The sequence below is a fragment of the Camponotus floridanus genome, unplaced genomic scaffold (genome assembly GCF_003227725.1).
Source record: "Camponotus floridanus strain SB8 unplaced genomic scaffold, Cflo_v7.5 scaffold1, whole genome shotgun sequence".
Lineage (NCBI taxonomy): Eukaryota > Metazoa > Arthropoda > Insecta > Hymenoptera > Formicidae > Camponotus > Camponotus floridanus.
Genome location: NW_020229214.1, coordinates 8,952,169 through 8,972,208, shown reverse-complemented (window position 1 = coordinate 8,972,208; position 20,040 = coordinate 8,952,169). Strand labels below are relative to the sequence as shown.

The following is a 20,040-nucleotide window of genomic DNA, read 5'->3' as shown; positions in this document are numbered from 1 at the left end:
AGATAGCTCTCCAGTTCTTTAGAAATGAAACTGAGAAAATAAAGTCGTTCAACTGTGAAATGAGAAGCTTTTAAGATACGAGAGTTCTTGCTGTAACGAGCATCTGGGCATCGAAATAACGAGATCGACAAATCTTTTGGACATTTGTCAAAACAATCGATCGATACAGATACAATCGAGTAATTTCATTAATACACGTTATAAAATGTTCATTAATTGCTAAAAATTGAAACAAAGCTGTATTAATCATTCGAGTAATATTCGAGTAATATTCATCAAGTTGAAGAACTTTACACCTTTATTGTCATTTACATTTATTGCGGATTTATTATGAGTTAAAAAACATGTCAAAATATGATACATCATTCTTCATCGACTCACCCTATGAAATATGGAGTTACCTTGCCGCGCAGAAAGTTGGACGATAACAAGGGACGTGAAATGTATAAATCACGCTCTAGCAAATCCAACCTCAACTCTTTCACACATATGTATCAGCGTGTCTCGGCAAGTCCCGACAGATATAATATATCCTTTATATACGCGATGCGCGGAAATCTCATCCCATAGGAATTCCGCATTCGGGGAAATACGTTTAAATCCGCTCAAACGGAAAGATTTGTTTACGTGGATCATGCGAAGTGCATTTTAATAGCACAATTAATTCTCTTTTTATAAAAGAATTTGAAAAATTAATTGAGGAATTTATGATATTCTCTCAATTTTAAGGGATCGTTTCTCGTTAAATTCTAGAAATAAATTATGGGATTATCCTCCAATTTTATTCAAAGTCAACACATAGAAAAAAAGACATTCTTGTTTTGAAAATATATTTAGTTTTAACATGAAAATCTTGAAATGAGATTATATTGCGTTAATTAAAGAAAAATATAATTGCTTACTTGACTGAAGCCATTTTATATCATTTAATCGAGAAAAATATATTCTTATGATTTAAGATTTAATTTTCTTGAATAGAAAAGAAACAATGTTGGAAAATAACATTTTTAAATCAAAGATTATAATTTTCTTAAAGTAGAATTAAATAATTATATATTCTTGAGGTGACAATTACAATATTAAAATAAGACTATAATATTGTTGAAATTTAAAATTATTAACTTTTTCTAAAAAGATTATAAATTGTTGCGTATATACGAAACAATGAACGCATTAGTTTATGTATATAAGTTTTGATTTGACACTTATTTTTTTCTGTGCACAGAAAAAAGAACATTCTTGTTTTGAAAATATATTTAGTTTTAACATGGAAATCTTGAAATGAGATTATATTGCATTAATTAAAGAAAAATATAATTGCTTGAATAATTGCTTACTTGAATGAAGCCATTTTATATAGTTCAAACGAGAAAAATATATTCTTATGATTTAAGATTTAATTTTCTTGAATAAAAAAGGAACAATGTTAGATAGAAAATTACATTTTTAAATTAAAGATTATAATTTTCTTAGAGTTAAATAATAGAGTTAAATAATTATATATTTTTGAGGTGACAATTACAATATTAAAATAAGATTATAATATTGAAATTTAAAATTATTAAATTCTTCTAAGAAGATTATAAATTATTACATATATACGAAATAATGAACGCGTTAGTTTGTGTATATAAATTTTGATTTGACACTTATTTTTTTCTGTGCACAGAAAAAAGGACATTCTTATTTTAAAAATGTATAGTTTTAGGACATTCTTATTTTGAAAATATATAGTTTTAACATAGAAATCTTGAAATGAGATTATATTGCGTTAATTAAAGAAAAATATAATTGCTTGAATAATTGCTTCCTTGAATGAAGCCATTTTATATAGTTCAATCGAGAAAAATATATTCTTATGATTTAAGATTTAATTTTCTTGAATGAAAAAAAAACAATGTTGGATAGAAAATAACATTTTTAAATTAAAGATTATAATTTTCTTGCAGTTGAATTAAATGATTATATATTCTTGAAGTGACAATTACAATATTAAAATAAGGTTATAATATTGTTAAAATTTAAAATTATTAAATTCTTCCAAAAAGATTATAAATTGTTGCGTAAATACGAAACAATGAACGCTTTAGTTTAAGTGTATAAGTTTCGATTTGACACTTATTTTTTTTCTGTGCACGACACAACAAAATCAACCGAAAATGATAGACTTTATTGACACCTTCTAACAATCAATTTCTTTAAGAAACTGATCGCATTACGCGCGTTAATTGTTGATAATTTAGAACTCGGAACATGTCGCGTAACGTCCTTTAGACCCTGAACTTGTTTCCTGTATGCTGCGTATGTCATATAATGTTCGCCAGAATGTTAACACGCTAACCACCATGTCGGCGACCGATGGCTAACACAATGTTGTGTCGCCCACGTTGTGTCAGCCATCGGGCAGGTAACGTATTAAAGCGATACGTCGACAAATTGAATTTCGCAGGCCATAGCCAAAGTGCAGTGACGTAACTATAATAGGTAATTTCGCGCTTGGGCTAAAATACATGAACACACACACACACTTTTCGAAGATTTATATTTAAAAAAATTATTGCAATTTATAATCTTTATAAATTAAATGGTCGACACCCCTAGTAGATGATAAGGCAAGAAAATTTCATTTATTCTATATAATCAGCCTTTAATATATACTTGAAGATAAAATTGAAAATATCATACAAAGTGTCGAATTTTGATTAATTTGAAGATAATTTTTTGAAATTATGTAAAGAGATTTATTAGATGATTTTTTTATACAAATATTACATTCGTGTTGTTATCCGGAATAAATTTGTGTTATGGAGCTGTCAAAGTTCATATTTTAGTTATGCACAGGATTTTCCGGTAACCGCAACGGGTGAGAGAAAAATGTAAAAAGAGATCAGAATCGAAGTTGGTGAAAAAGGAAACTCGCGCTCTGTCTTCGTCATCTCCGCACATCCGAAGAATTTCCATTACGTCGGAATATCGTTTCCCCTCGCTCTTCTTTCTTCCCTTTCCTTCTTTCTTTGCACGGCAAAAGGGAGGTGATGAAAGGAAAAAGAATGGAGAGAAGTAGAAATAAATGACACTGAGATAGAGTTACGCGTGACTGTATCGCGTTTCGAATAAATTTCTCTCAAATATTCTAATACATACAAATCTTATTATAAACATTTCCCAGGTGAACATTGAATGTATTATTTCATAAATTTTTAACATCTAAAAATTATACGTGCGCGCAAATATTTTAGAGGGTTCAAAGATATGGAGTTTTATCGCAACATTTGAAATTTTTATCGCGATGCACCCTCAATTTAGGATATGGCTTTCAATTTTGTTATAAATATTTAAATGATTACTTTCGATTTATTCGATACTCTTACAATTGCAGTGACACAGTACAGAAAGCATCGTTGCAAAGTGCCTCATCCGACTTTGGAGAAATCTTATTTCTAGCGTAGGACAAAGTTTATTTTATTTTTCAACGTTTCTCGATAACTCTGAAAGTAAAGTGAAGCTGCTTATCGCGCATCTTTCACGGGCAGGATCTAAATTACGGTTACGGTTTTCGGGTCGACCGATATTTCGAAAATATCTCTCAAGAGAATAACTGGAACGGTGCAAAATAAACGATGCAGGATGCAGAGGAAGGCGTCGAAAAACGTTTTAATTGAAAATTTAGCTACCTTCTGGCAAAACATCGCGACAAAAATTGTTTCATTTCCAGCTGCATCCGATCTATTTTCTCGTCGAATCCTTTATTCGTCTGGAACAGTCAACTTGCCTTTACAATAGCAGGCTTAGTATTTTATCACGGTAGATCTCTTTCATAACTTTCGAAAGAAATAGACAATATGAGCGATAATATTATACTTTGGAAAAAAACAATTAAAATTCAAAAAAGTATATTTCCAAAAGAAAGTTGAAAAATTTAATAAAATCTATAAAATTAGACACAAGCATTTCTACAGTTTCGAAGAATTTACTTGTCAGAAAACTCACATTTAGATTAAACTAAATTATATTTAAAAAATTTAAATTAAATTATTTAATTTAGAATGCGATGTAAAACATATACGATTTATCTGGTGGTAAAAGTCGTATCTCATTTTCTTCAAATATGTCTTATAGTTTTTTAATTTATGATTACACTCCAAGTTGGCCGAGTTTGATGAAGTACGTGTCATAGATCATTTAACACGGAATCTATCATGAGACAAAAGTGAAAACACGCGATGCTTAACAAGACTTGAACAGAAAAGAGCATTTTCATTCATTGCTTGAAAGTCATTACGAGATTTAAACGGCTAGAATTAAATTAGAAAATGAAGATTCAAAAAGAGAGAGAAAGAGAAAAAGGAAGAAAGAGAAATGCGGAGTTGCAAGTCACGAAAAAGTTTGGCTTCTTGTTAAAGGAAATGACTTCGAGAAATTGTTTCCTAACATTTAATTAATTCCCCAAGATAGTTACGTGATCAACGATAAAAAAGAAAAATTAAAAAAACGTAAAAGTTCAACGTAAACATAAACGTTCGAGTTAATATACATTGATACGAATGTGAAAAATTTAGATATCGGATTGAACGATCAATTTTGAAATAGATATCCGCATAAAATCGCTCTCGTTAGAATTATTCTCACAATCGAATGTGTGCGTTTCAAAAAAATTCCGTATAGGTCGGGATAATGAAGTTCACTCGCTTCTACCCGCGAATCTAGATTGAAAAAGCTGAAATTCCCCGAGCTCGAACGTAATCTACTTAGCTTCCACTTGCCCCACTGGACTATGCGCTTGTGATATTTTTCAGAAACAAACGGTATAATTGAGAACGGTGCAACAATCTCGCCGGAAAACCATAGGAAAATAAAATACTGATATTTACATGCCAGAGATTAGCTACCAGCATTCCATTCGAACGATCGTTTTCATCATGTATAGTAAAAAAAAATAAAAATAAAAACATATATGATATAAATAAAAAAATTAATTAAATAAAAAATATAAAAAATATGAAAATAAAAATATTAAATATAAAAATATATAATATGACAACAATAAATTATTCTCGCAATAAAAGTAACAGATCTTATATTTATGTTCTCCGTGAACTATATTTACAGTCTTGAAAAGGTTCTGATAGATCAAAAGGATCTGACTGATCGTATATGTGTAGCTCATATTTATTCCGATTGAAGAATGTATATATGTGTGTATGTGTGTACGAGATATTCCGTACTGTAGGGATAATGAAGTTCACGTTGCGGCGAATCTAGATTGAACAGATCTCGAATCGCGAGCTTAAAGCGACCAAATAATTCCGTCTGCGTAATCCGTCGAATCCCTTTATTTTACTTACCTTTTATCCCTCGTTCTTTCCGAAAGAGAACATTGATGGGGTGTATTGATGGCACGATTGCCATTATCAGTCGGGAAAATTTTCACAAAGTGCCGCGTCGCATGTAATTGGCAAGTCTTCGTCGCTTTAAATTGCTGCCACATAATCCGTTTCGAAACAGCAATACCTCGTAATCACTTATATTGATTCCTATGCATGTGAAAAATTAGTTAATTAGTTCGCCATTACATCAGACATGAAAAAAATAAATCTTTCATGATATATACTATATCCTGAAGTTAATGACATAATTTAACACAATTTAAGCGAAAGTAAAAATACATTATATGTAGAATATACTTGTATAATGTGTATAGAAATATGTATGCATATATTTTTTTTCAAGCAAGATATAAATATATAAAATAGACCGTGACTGCGAATATAACAAAGTGAAAATGCTTGTTATTGCAACACTTGGCTCACTTACGGTGCACGTAACGAGTTATTAAAGTTGCAACCGTCTCTTGTGATATACAGTTTTCCTGTGATTAAAATCGTAAATTTCGTCGAGATATATACAGGATGTTTTTAATTTAGCGTTAAACTTTTAGAGACATATTCTTTAATTTCGAGCAAAAGATTGATTCTTATAAATTTTTCCTAACTTTCAGCATGAAATGTTCCTCGTTTTTTAATTTATCATCTTGATATTATTATTAAATATTTTACTAACAGAAATTTAAAATTCTTTATAAACGTAAGTCTCACAATCGATGGGATATAAAATTGATATTAAAATAAAATATGAAATTTTATATTATTCTGTCTTGTCCAACTCAGATTGCGCCAAGTTTTTTATTTTTGACCAATCATAATTCCAAAATCGTCATTATTTTCGCTACAAAAGAATCAATCTCGAACTTATCGAAGAATACGCCAATTTATGCCGCCAATTCAGACACCCTGTATTTTTTCCACTTGGTTGTTGTGCTTGCGCCAATGCGCGCATCCATTCCGACTGCATTTTAACGAGGTCCATTGTTGATCTGCTGAATAAAAAAGTCAGAAAAGGCCTCAATGATCGAGGATAACAGCCTCGATCGCTCGTGTTCTCGTCTCAAATCAAAGCGATGGTACGAGAATGTGTAAAATACGTCACATTGTTTGATGGTACGTCCTGTCGATCGAATGAAATATCGCGGTGAAAGATTGAGTAGGGCCGATTCTATTAGCAAAGGGCTCCGACAAGGTAGCACGGAAAAGGAATCGTACCTCACGAAGAAATTTACTACCACCTCTCGACCATTAAGCACTGCCGAGAACAAAATGCGACTAAAGGTTCCTATTGCGAGTAATCTCGCAAAAGTCGATCAATCTTCCTCTTAGTTATTTGTTCCTATTTATATTATTTCCAGAGATATATGTGCATACGTATAATATTTAATATGTATATTAATATTATGTATTACATGTATATACGTAAAAAATATAAAAAATTAATAATCTCATTAAGAAAAAACTTATAAAACTTTAAATCACCCCCTGGATCCTTCGATTAATTCTTTAAAGAGTTGTGGACATGTATACGTTCCATTTTTTCCTTCTCTTTAAAAAATTTTTTTTATTATGTATTACATGTATATACGTAAAAAATATAAAAAATTAATAATCTCATTAAGAAAAAACTGATAAAACTTTAAATCATCCTATGGATCCTTCGATTAATTCTTTAAAGAGCTGTGGACATGTATACGTTCCATTTTTTCCTTCTCTTTTTTAAATTTTTTTAATCAAAATATATATGTTTAATTATATATATATATATATATATATATATATATAATAATAATTAAATAAATATATATATATATATATATATTTCAATATAATTTATGCTTTTCAGAATTTAAACTAGTATTTTTTAGCATATAATTACAAATGTTAATAAAAATTCACTTAATACAAAAAATGTGTACCTTTTAAAAAGTTAAAAATATAAATATATATTGCAAATGGGAGGCAGTAACTATAAGTTTATATAAATATTAGATAGGTATGATCTAATATGAAGAATTAAATGATGAGGATGATTTAGTTTCGAATAACATGGAATAGGCGTGGTAGATAGTACGATTCATCATGCGCTAAAACTTTTAGTTAAAAAGATGTTGATGCAGAATTTATAGTTATATTATAAATTAATATTTTGTAAATTATTTCTAAATTACTGAATAAAAAATAAATTTAGGTATTTTTTATTAAATAATAAATAAAATATAAAATATCTGATTACGCATCATAATTAGAGAAAGTCCCATTTTTTTCGTAAATAATATAATTTATATTATTTAAATTTTTATTCTTTTATATTTTATATATTTTAAAAATTAAATAAATTGTACAAAATCGAACGTTTGATAGGAAAACATGGATTCATTTTCCACAAAAGTCACTTATCTTTAATTTGATCGAAAAAGTAGTAAGAAGCTTTTTGCGTGATTAACGAGAAAGATTTATGAAGGTAAAGATAAAAATTTTTATCTCTCACGCGAAGATAGGCGATATGACAGAGACTTGAAGCAAAAATTCCGATACTTGATGCGCGTTAAATCTTCATAAATTATCTCTTTTTTTTATAGAGAATATGTGAGAAGCTTTAAACTTTAAGATGATTATAAAGTCAATAATGTCGAGTGGAATTTTCGCTCCTAAAATTCAAAACTGATGTAATGAGATCTAAACAGTTGTTCTTATTAGAAAATTTGCATTTTGTCCAGAGAAACGATTGGGAGAAGCGTTTCAAAATTTGATTTTTCAAAAAATTTGGAAAGCGTTTCAAAATTTGATTTTTCAAAGATTAAAATTTATAAATTTATTCGTATAAATTTGCATATATACGTGAAGAAAATAATGAATAATTTAACATGTAACTTATACATATATTTGGTATAATAATTTATTCAACAATTCAAATCTTGCAGGAGTGTCAGCCGGAATTTCTGCACGATCTCGTCTTGAAAATGAAAGCCTATATTTTCACCCCCGGTGATTCGATATGTCGGAAGGGCGAGGTCGCCCGCGAGATGTTCATAATAGCCGACGGTATTCTGGAGGTGATCAGCGAAACTGGCAGAGTCCTAACGACAATGAAGGCAGGGGACTTTTTCGGCGAGATTGGCATACTCAATCTGGACGGATTGAATAAGTGAGTGAAACTTTTCAAGTCTTTTCTGCGAAATGAAGCTCGCATAACGACTTTTCCTCACAATTTGTCTTAAAGAATTAATTTTTTTTTATACAAGAGATTAATATTTAAAACTCTTGTTACTGACGATTATAAAAATTCGCGATTCTATAAAGCTGAGAAATTAAAATTTGGAATTCTTAAAAACTTTCAGACGCACAGCCGATGTTCGTTCGGTGGGTTATTCCGAGCTATTCAGCCTTTCACGAGAGGACGTGCTGGCAGCAATGAAGGATTATCCGGAAGCGCAGGAAATTCTTCAGAATCTCGGTCGAAAGCGGTTGATGGAGGCGCAGAGAGTAGCGCGAGCATGGTCGCGTCGACCTACGTCTCCGGGGCATGATTCGTCCGATAATAGCACCGGTAAAAGGATTGTTGACAAACTGAAGAGTGACGTGAAAGGCCTGAAGAATGTCCTGAGGAAGAGTAGGCGCAATACACGACCGGAAGAGAGCTTGGAGCTACAGCCATTGGCACCGAAAGTTCCAGCTTTAAGGAGACAGCAAAAGATCGATGAGAGTCAGGACCTGACTCTGCCTAACAGCCAGGAGACACCGGCGGCGGTGTCCCCATTGGGAGCCGGCTTACCATTACTGTCGAGACTCAGGTTGTTGAAGGAGAAGGAGGAGAGGGAGGAACGACGCAACTTGATGGATACGCCGAGCCACGTGACCGAGCCTCAAGCACCGCCACCGTCGGAGGCCTTGAACCCCACTAATCCGAATTTACCATTCCTGCAAAGGATACTCTTATTGAAGGCAAAAAACGAGCAGGAAGCGGCCCAAACGGAGAAAGAAGTGCCCATCAACAAGGAACACCTGCTGCCCAAGAAAGAAATGCCCATCAACAAGGAACACCTGCTGCCCAACAACGCTATTCCTGAAGAGACGAGCACGCAGTCCGACGAACAGCCATCTTCGGATCAAAGCGGCATCGCGACTATCGCGGCCACCGCGACTTCGCAAGTCGAGACAACCTACGCGGCCAAAAAATCTTGGGTCGCTCTGAAGAAGGCGTCGTTGATGACCAAGGAAAATTCATCGCAAAAAAGCCCACCGGCCAGAAAACTACAGCAGACCAAAATGTATGCCTCTGTTGACGATTTATCACCAGAGTATTGTGGCCTACCGTTCGTCAAGAAGCTCAAAATTCTCAACGAGAGGCAAAAACTGGCCGAGTTGGAAAAGGCGGTCAGAAGCTCATCCCTCGACTGTGGCGAGAATACCGAGTCAGAGTTTGACAGCAACCTCACGAGGAGTCACTCAGAAGCCTGTGCCATCGAATACGCCAGAAAGCTAGCCAAATATAATCAAGTAAATAATAATTATGCACTTTCTGTTATATGTAATGACTTTTTCTAATTTGATCATATCTATTAGTTCTAAAAAATCAATATTAAATGTTGAAGAAAAATAAAAGATTACAAGCATAAGCTTTTGTACTTTCTATAAATTATTTAGAAAATACTATTTGGTATTTTGCTTGTTAAAACTGTGTATGAAAAATACAAATATTAATAAATAAATGCAGAGAAAATATTTCTATGAAGGTTAAATAATTAATAATAAAATCTAATTAAAAAAATATTAATTTTAACATTACAATTGTTCAATGTTCAATTTCTAATCCGAGTTTTTATTTCATAAGGCTCGACAAGCGTCAGTATCATCGGTGGAGCAACTGTCGCCGGAAAACGAGACGCTTGAAAGGCGGAATTTGAAGAGTATCCTAAAGAAATTATCGGCCAGCAGTAGTAGGGCAAGCAGCAGTGAGACCTCGGCTACTAGCACACCGGACAGACAAGCGGCGACTGCCGAGTTGAAAAAATTGATGAGAGCACCGACGATCGAGGGTTATGCCGCGCGACACTCAAAGTTGTCGAAGAGCGTAACTTTTAATAAATACACGCTGCAAAGTCCGCCATCCGAACAGCCTCTGCAACCACCGTCGTCGAATTCCGGGTCCCAGGATCAGCCGTCACTGTCGCCGCCCAATAAACTCACAATCAGTTTCCGTCCTGTAGGCAGTGCCGGTATCCTGCAAACGGTATCCCGACCACGGGAGGAAGAGTGCCTGGGCGAATTACTCTCTGGAGTCGGCGAGGTCATCAAGGCAGGCCTGGTGAGTACCGCACGCGACTACTTCCTTTGTCTCCTTTGTTTTTGATGGACGTGCTTTGTGGCCTCTCTCCCGCGCTTGCTGTCATCACGTATTCCGCAGGAGTGCTTTTATTAAAGAATCGCTCTCGTCAGTACGAGAGATATTTCATCTTGATGTTTGCAAAATCAATATTTATCGACAATATAAATAAATATTTTAATAGGAAAAAAAATTGTTCAACAGATATCATATCGATAAGTAATTAACTTTTTAAATTTTGATATCTCTCAAATTTATTATTATATTCTTTATAAAGAAATGCAGAATCTCTCGCTCTTACTTCAAAGTAATGTAAATTTAAGTCACCATACATATTGATACATGTTTTCCAAACTATTAAATTCTATCTACTCATCGCCAGATGTTGACCATCCATCAATTACTCAACTACGCTCGTAGCAGTCTCATTACCGTATAACGCATGGTCCAGCTGTCCAATTAATCATATTGCCGTCTTTGACGTTACAGGAGGACATGCAGAGCAAATTCGTACGACAGTTTACATCGCTGGAGTCGGAAGTTCGCAAACGCGACGAGATAATATCGCAATTGCAGTCGCGGATCCAACAACTCGAGCGAAAGAGGAGGAGGTCTCACGACGACGACTCCGGCGGGGACAGCACCGAGCACGACGCTTCCATGGAGGAGGATCTCGATGAGGATTGCGAGGACCACCCCTTCATGCGTGACAGTTCCGTAGACACCGTCCTGACCGCGCGATTGCGCGATCGACGCTCATCGGTGGGCTCGAGCTCACGCAGCAGGCGATCATGGGAAGAGCATTCGGAGAGGGAGACCCTGGAACTGCAGGAGCTGCCGAATTCGATAATGCCGCAAAGATTATCGCGGGAGGACGTGGCGATCGATTTGGAATCGAACAGCGACAGTAGATCGGACGAGGAGTTCGATGTTTCCGTGCGTCACAAGGGCGACAGTGACGAAGGCGACGAAGAGAACGAGGAGGAAGAGGAGGAAGAAGACGACGAGGACGATGATGATGACAAAATCACGCGGCAGGATGGCTACAACAATTGGGAGGTCGCCCTACTGGCTAAGCAGCTCGAGGCGAGGAGAAGAAGCGGCGATAATGCCAGCCCGGGTTCCTAGCGCATTAATGAGATTCTAGAAATACTGTGTTACCTCACAAACACAATACGCTCCGACGGATGGTGCAACCCGCTTGCTGGGTCCGACGGTAGTGCAGCTTTTTGCGAACACACTCATCGCTCGTACTCACAATTAGATTTCAATAATATGACTAGCTGCAGCGAAACTATGATGTAGTCTGATTAACAAAGCGTCGTTAAGAAAACTTCTTTTTTAAAAAAAAGATCTGTTTTTTTCTTTTTAATTTTCTGTTTTTTTCTTTTTTCTTTTTAATTTTTCTTCAGTATCGGGGGCGATCTACTTTGCAGAATCGGCAGACTTGTACATTTCCTTTCCGTACGACGCTGATATTCTCCCGCGTGTGAAAGTAATGACTTTTTTTATACCTTTTCATTTTTTATTTTTTTATTCATTTTTTATTTTTTATTTGTTTTGCATTATATATAGATTTATCACTGACATAATAAGTTTTCGAATTGTTTCGATTTCTTTTAAATTTCGATTTATTGTAAATATTCACAGGTGTGCCTGAGGAAATATTATACTTGGCATATTCACAAGTTATATATAAATATCGTAATTTAATGTACAAGAGTACCTCAAAGTAGTTATGTATTAACGCAGCAAGGTTGCAATACAGGGAGTTTCTTAAATACGAATTTAAAAATTATCTGGGGCAAAAATCGAAACTTTAGCTATAACATCAACAACCAGTATATATCATTATATCGCGCCATTCATAAGAGATATTTGTATCATCCTGCCAATTTGTTGGCGATATTCTCTTTTTTTCCCCTGATTTTATTCTCAATCATATTTCTAAAAAGCTGCACCACGAGCGAACGGAGATGTTAGTCAGTTGTACGAAGCGAGGAGGAATAAATAATTTTAGAAAAGAAACAGAAAGAAAGAAAAGAAAGAAAGAGATAAATATAATTTAAAGCGAGGAAAAACTTAATGAGAATATATTACGTATACTGACCAGACCAAGCTCAATATTTCTAGAGTCTTTACAAGATACGTCTATTAAGCAACAAATGACTATTAAAGTAAGGAAAGAGAGAATTATTAAAAAATCTTGTACATATTTAGTCGATAATTTATTTATCTATGAGTGAAAGAAAAAAAGAGAGCGAATGTATGAAGGTAGAATTACTGAGAAAAGAAATAGGAGATATGAATATAAAAGTTAACACGAGAAAAATGAATTTTGCTGGATTACGAGGAGAAGCATTTTAGATGCTGATATGTACCTACTATGTGCGGAAGAAAGGAACATACAATAAAGCAAATGTTTTCAAATGTTGTGATTTTTATATCCTTTATCGCTTCCCCTGAAGTGGTAAATTTTTTAAATAGTTGTTTTATATTAAATAGTTGTCTTAATTTATCCTAATCTTTATTGTATGTATAAAATATATGTACGACTTCACGATTTATAAATAATACAAATAATAATAAATAATATTAAATATTATTAATAATCTATAAATAATAAATATAAATTATAATAAATAGCATAAATAATATTATAAGAATCTATAGAAAGGTACACATATTCTTATTCAGATTTAAATCAAATCACAAATATTTGCGATTCAAAAATTCCTTATCTTAATATCTTTTTTCTTAATTTTAACTTGACTTTAGATTTGTAATTTTAATATAAAATACTTTGACTTAAATTTTATTTGCATTTCTCTTTTAAATTAAGAATAGATTAGTGAAATCGTCGATACTGATGTAATAACGATAATAAAATGCTTTGTGCGGTACAATTTGAATTTCGCGGTTCGAGTCACGTGAGAGGCGCACGGATCGAGAGGGTGTTCGGAAATCCTATTCGTGTGACAGAGTAAAATCAAACTTACCAATCAGGACAGAGAAATCATTGCTCCTTCGATCCGGATTCGCCAATTAAACGCTGTTTCGCCTCACGAGTAGAATCTTCGAACGCATCCCAAACGGTGATGTAGCGCCACGCAAAGCTCGCGCACATAACCTACAATCATAATAATAACAAAAGCGTCACGCAGGGAACTTTGTTATCAAATACTGCGAAGTCATATATACCTTCCTGGCTCGTGGCACGCACGATTTCGCGCGTGGTTCGCGCGCTTCTGTGATGCCGCAAACGTGAGTCTCCATCGGGACGAGATCCGACAAGATGGGCGACATACGGGCTGGTCTCGAGGACTTGAAGCTCGACGGTGCTCTGTTTGCCAACGTCAAGTACTACGTCAGCGGTGAGGGTGATCCGAAGGTACGACAATCGTTTCCCGCGTTTTCGAACGGACCCGACAATCGTGAAATTTGCAACAATTATACGATGCTCCCGACAATTATAATGATCCTTTCATTACTTTACTCCGAAATCGATAATATATTGTCTAATGGAGGTTATAATATGAGGCATACGCACAATTTGTGAGATAACGTATCGTCTTTCTTTTTGTTAAAACTGATTTTCTTCTTCTAACATTTTTTTGTTATGTTTAAAACATTGAATGCATGCAACATATATTATATGTTATATATGTTTGTTGAAAACCAATTGTTGTTTACCAATCATAAACAATGCTTTTGAACTATTTACAGATTTTGAATCTACTGCAAGAAGGTGGAGCTGAAAGGTCCATTTATTTCAGCGATTTTATTACACATTTGATAGCAGGCTACGATGCATTAGAAAATGATATTTCTCAAGCAAAAGATATATATGAAATTCCAGCAGTCACACAAAACTGGATTTTATATTCTGTTAAATGCAACAAACTTCTGCCGTATCCTTTTAGGAAAGATAATTGTTTTAATATTAATATTATTTATTTAATAATTTTATGAATATATAAAATTATTATCTTTTGTGTAAATTCTAACATTCATCCATCTCTGTTAAATATTTTTGAGTTCAATTTATAAATAGTGTTAAGCAAACAATATTCTTTAATTTTTAAAAATGAAAATATATATTTTCTTAACGAATCAATTTATACATGTAAACAGAGCAAAATATTTCTCACCAGAAGAGAATCAATTATTCTCAAATGTACGCATCTGCTTATCCCAGATAAGTCGAGCGGACAGTAAGTCACTTTGGGCAATGATAACATTGCAAGGTGGCAAATGTCAACTACACTTGGATAGATATTGCACTCATTTGATCACAGGCAAAGCGAGTGGTGTAAAATATGAAACTGCCACGAGACATCATATATCTATTGTAACACCTGATTGGGTGACAGAATGTTGTAAGAAAAACACTCTCATTAGCGAAGTGGAATATCATCCCAGATTGCTAATGTCTCCAAACAGCTCGACGGCTATGATTACTGGATTTATGGATGAAGACACTGATAATAGCATCGCGCAAGAGGAACAAGATCGGACTAAAGCTATGTTGGAGCAACTCAAGCAACGGATGCCATGGAATCAACCAAGTCCACCCGTGTCAGCGAGTACTACACAGGGTCTTGGTGCAACCAGTACAGCAACTGTTTCTTATTCGACGAATGGACAGAATACTGTGAATATTCAATCGCAACAGCTTCCACGACCTGTTGCCTCGTCTAGTTTGGGAACATCCGCGAACGTCCCAGTTCCATCAGTTTCCGATCAGAATGTTAATATTAATCAAGCAAATTGGCTTCCACAGCCTCCTCAGCAAAGCAATGTTTCTCAACAAATAAAAACTCTGCCACAACCGCAAATGCAACAACAAGAGTTATCTCAACAACAAATAAATATGCAACATCAATTATTGCAACAACAGCCATTAACATCACAGCAGCCATTAACGCAACAACAGCTTACACATCAACAGCAGTTGCAACAGCCATCATATAACCAACAACAAATTTTAAATCAACAATTATCACCTCAAGTACAACAACAACAGTTAATAGGGCAACAACAATCTTTGATGCCGCAACAGCAAATAAATTCACAATTACCTCAACATCAATTAACTCCACAGCAACAACAATTATTAACATCACAACAAAAACAATTGAATCAACATCAAATAATTCAACAACAACAGATAAATCAATTGCCGACGCAACAACCACATTTAATTCCACAACAACAACAAGTGCAATTGGCAACACAACAACAACAGCAGCAGCAGCAGCAGCAGCAGATGGTAATACAACAGCAGCAGCAGCAGCAATTACCTGCTCAACAACAACAGATCGCGAGTCAGCATCAATTGACTCAACAACAAGCTCCATCACAGCTTGCTGAACAAAGACAACTTATTTTATTACAGCAGCAGCAGCAGCAAAAAATTCAACAGATTTCGCAGCAATTGCAACAATCCGCCCCACAAAGTTCACAATTTGTCATAAGGGATGGCCAAGTACAACAACAGCAGAATCAACAATTAATCGGACCAAATCAGCAAGGATTTATCGTGAAACGAGATCCGCAGTGGCAACAACAGCAACAACAGTACCATTTACAGTTGCAACAGAGACAACAGCAAATTGGGCCGTTGAGATCCGAAGCGCAATGGAATCAACTTCCCAGACATTTGATTCAATTGGATAAGCAGACACATCTGCAATTGCAACAGATGAACACTCAAGAAAGAGCCCAATTTATTCAGAAACTTCAGAAGCATCGAAATATTATGTTGCAACGACAAATGCAGAATCGTCCACAGCAAGGTCCACAAATTGCTGTTATCAGAAACCCTGGTAAACCGGTACAATCGACCAATTTACAATGGATTCCACAAGTTCAACCTCAAATGATGGGACCGCAACTCACACCAACTCCTGGACAAAAACCTGTGCATTCCGGGGTACAGCCACCGGCATTAACCCCGATAAACTCTTCCAATCCAGTCATCGTACCGACTGGACAACCTGTTCAAGGGCCGCAAGCGTCACAGACAGGACAGACATTTCAACAAGGACAGCTGACGCCTCAGCAGTTGATGCAATTACAGTTGCAGAAACAGCAGCATATGGCTAGATTGCAACAGCTGCATCTTCAACAACAGCAGCAACAGCAACAAGGCGCGCAGCAAGAGGCACCATTAACATCTCTGTCAAATAATGCACATATTCCACCAGATCAACAACTTGTCGTCAACGCCAAAACGAAAACCGCATTGGCTAATATGCTAACCAGCAGATTACAAGGCGGTGCTACTGAGGGTAGTGCGGCTGGTCAATTGAGATTGATGACTGCACAGCACAGACCTCCACCTCCTCCTTCGCAGGATCCACAGCTCTTGGCTGCTTATCAAAGAAGAACTTTGGGAAATATAACAAATGGTGCACCATCAGGAGCACCAATAAAGATGCAATATCCTCCAGTTATGCCACAGCCCAAGACTCAATTTTATGGTCACAATCCAAACTTGAAACGTATGTGTCTATTTTCTATATTATTGTTCTAATATAATTTAACAAAGAAACAAAAATTCTATATTGGAAACGCGTCCGAACAATCTGATAGCTCGAATCTCTCTTGTCTGCTCTTTATAATTTTATAACTTTATATTTTTATAACTCTTAACAACGCGTTAAGGGATGATTTTTAATGCTGACTTGATTTGACATGCTGAACTCAGGGACGTAACACTATAATTCTAAAAAAAAAATAGGAAAACAATGAAATTTGATATTACTGAGGAGTGTTACTTGCTTTACATTTAATATTATATTGCCAATGATGAAAGAATATTTATAATTTCAGTGCCACCAGATCTGTTTTTGTTAGGATGTATTTTCGTTATCGTCGAATATGATGTACAGCGCCCAAGCGAAGTCTTAGTCTGGAAGCAAGTTATCGAGAGACATGGTGGCGAAGTAGAACCGCAATATTGCACTCGTGCGACACATGTATTGGCCATCACGCAAAAGCATCCAACCGTAGTGCAAGCGTTACGCGAAGGAAAACGTTGCGTTAGTGCACATTGGCTTTCTGATGTTGTCAATAAGCAACAAGTGCTACCACCTTGGCATGCTTTGCATTTTCCAACGCCGTTTAGCTTGACTGAGCTTCCATGTGTCAAACAAATCGTATCATTTTCTGGATTTGAGGGAGAGGAACGAGCAAAAGTCAAACATATGTTAGAGGCTTTAGGGGCTAAATACACGAACTACTTTTCCAAACATAACACTCTCCTCGTTTGCAGAAGGTACTGATTGTTATTGCGTGTCATTCTTTGCTGTTCTGGAACTGTTTTATTTATATTTTGAATGTATTTTTTGTGTTGCGATTATTTTCATTTTGTGTTACATGAATATGAGTATTACAAAATAAATACATGTTTGAATATGTACATTTTAGACCAGACGGACAAAAGTATAAAAAGGCACGCGAATGGTCAACTAATGTTGTAAACGCACAATGGTTGACAGATTTGCTTTGTGGACAAATGAACGCTTTGCATCAACTCGAAGGTCCAAAGTATCAGCAGTTTAATCTGAATAATCCTTTCAGACTAGATTATTCACTTGTGCCTCATCTTATGGGTATAACATATCTTAGTTATTAAATAAAGAGATTATTATTAAATGATTCAAATAATTCTATTGTTATTTAAAATGCTCTATTAAATAATTTTCTTTATATTATCTTTTATAGCTGCTTGGAAAATGCCAATAAACATTACTCAAGAATCGTACGATAAGGTAAAACAGGTTGGTCAGGGTCCAAATTCTATCAGAAAATATAAAAAGCCACGATTGGATGGCCCATTATTGAATAAAGAACCGCATCTTCTGGGTTTGGAGGAACCGATCGTCGTTAGCAATCCTGATCCTCCGCCACCTGATAAACAACCCAAAATACTATTTTCTGGTATAAATCCCAGGAAACATGCCAAGGTATCGTATAAATTTTATATTTGGCCTTTCGGAACATAGGTGAAATTATAAATTAAGATATCTTTCCTTACAATTATTTTTTAATCTCTCGTTCCTGCTTCTTCTTTTGCATTTCTTTATTTTATACTTTTATTCCCCTTATACATGTATTACATATCTCGTACCTTTATATTTTCATTTGCTATCACACCTAGTTTATGTGATTTTCAGAGAATTCGAGAATTGGGAGGTATTTTGGCTGTTAGTTGGCGAGATGCCACTCATCTGATAATGTCAGCACCATTACGAACGGTGAAATTATTGTGCTGTTTATCGCGATGTAAATTTATCGTCAGTTTGCAATGGTTGCTCGATTGTTCCGCGAAAAACACTTTTGTAGATGAAAGCGCATATATGCTCGGCGATGCAGAATTTGAGAAGAATTTCAATTGCAATATCGAGAAAGCTTTAGCGAGCCCTAATCGAGGAACAGTACTTAAGGTAATTAAATTATTTGATCACAATATACAAAGAGTGATTTTTAATCACGTGATTCCTAATATGATAGATAGTTTAACTATATTTCATATTTAAACACATAAAAACAAATAAAAATGTTATATTATTTTCCATTTATCTAATTAATTCAGTTTTACATTTTTAACTTGCTTCTATTATACTCACATTTAAATAGGGTAAGATATTTTTTGTCACACCGAGTGTGATACCATCTCCTTCGGCGATGGCAGAAATAATAGAAAGTGCGGGAGGTACAATGGAAAAAACGCGTAGAACACTTGCACAGATACAAGAAATGAATACCGAGAAATTAAATTATATCATCATAACTCATGAAAATGACCTTCATCTGCTTTCCGATATCTTACGTGCAAATATCAGTAAGTAATTACAAATTATTTTTTTTTTTTAATTAACATTTTGTAATCTTATTTTCTTTGTACAAAAAAATTAAAAATTAAGTGAATAATACGTGCAATGAAAATCAATGTTCAATAACTACATGTTTTTCTGTTTGAAAAAATTTACAGATGTGTATAGTGCAGAAATTGTATTGGGCGCAATTGCACGACAATACTTCCAACCTGACGCAAGTCAAGTTTAAAATATGCAAGTTATACATTACCGTATTTTTATCCCTATTATGGGCCTACCAAGTTCTTAGTGAGTTATTTTCGAGACAAAAATCTTTGCTTACCTTCAACAATGGGACAATAAAGAACATAATTTTATGATACAAAAGAAAATTATTTTATGTGTGTACACCCATGCTATTTTTTCGATTGTGGTTTGTATTATCTGTATATACATACACACACACACACACACACACACACTCATAAAAATATATTAAAAATTT

At 34.6% G+C, this 20,040-nt stretch overlaps 2 protein-coding genes and 1 long non-coding RNA gene across 5 annotated transcripts in view; 2 read left to right on the top strand and 1 right to left on the bottom strand.

Moving 5' to 3' along the window:
• LOC105251466 overlaps window positions 1–13,140 on the top strand; it is a 113,324-nt gene extending 100,184 nt beyond the window's left edge. For all 3 annotated transcript variants that reach the window (XM_025408334.1, XM_025408343.1, XM_025408340.1), the window contains exons 8-11: window positions 8,309–8,532; window positions 8,726–9,884; window positions 10,219–10,692; window positions 11,200–13,140. In XM_025408334.1, the coding sequence (XP_025264119.1) occupies window positions 8,309–8,532; window positions 8,726–9,884; window positions 10,219–10,692; window positions 11,200–11,838 (2,496 nt within the window). In that variant the 3' untranslated portion in view covers window positions 11,839–13,140. The remainder of the gene's footprint in view (window positions 1–8,308; window positions 8,533–8,725; window positions 9,885–10,218; window positions 10,693–11,199) is intronic.
• LOC112637798 lies at window positions 6,158–14,010 on the bottom strand. Its single transcript, XR_003122755.1, has 3 exons — window positions 13,912–14,010; window positions 13,710–13,840; window positions 6,158–6,376 (listed from the first exon to the last, which is right to left on the bottom strand). It is a non-coding gene; the product is annotated as an uncharacterized LOC112637798 (long non-coding RNA).
• On the top strand, window positions 13,842–20,011 carry LOC105251465 (PAX-interacting protein 1). The gene is made up of 9 exons (XM_011258317.3): window positions 13,842–14,101; window positions 14,437–14,621; window positions 14,845–17,216; window positions 17,548–17,992; window positions 18,145–18,329; window positions 18,442–18,683; window positions 18,894–19,163; window positions 19,357–19,561; window positions 19,712–20,011. The coding sequence occupies exons 1-9, from the start codon at window positions 14,006–14,008 to the stop codon at window positions 19,783–19,785; spliced, it is 4,074 nt and encodes a 1,357-aa protein (XP_011256619.2). The 5' UTR covers window positions 13,842–14,005; the 3' UTR covers window positions 19,786–20,011.
• The last annotated feature ends 29 nt before the right edge of the window (window positions 20,012–20,040 follow it).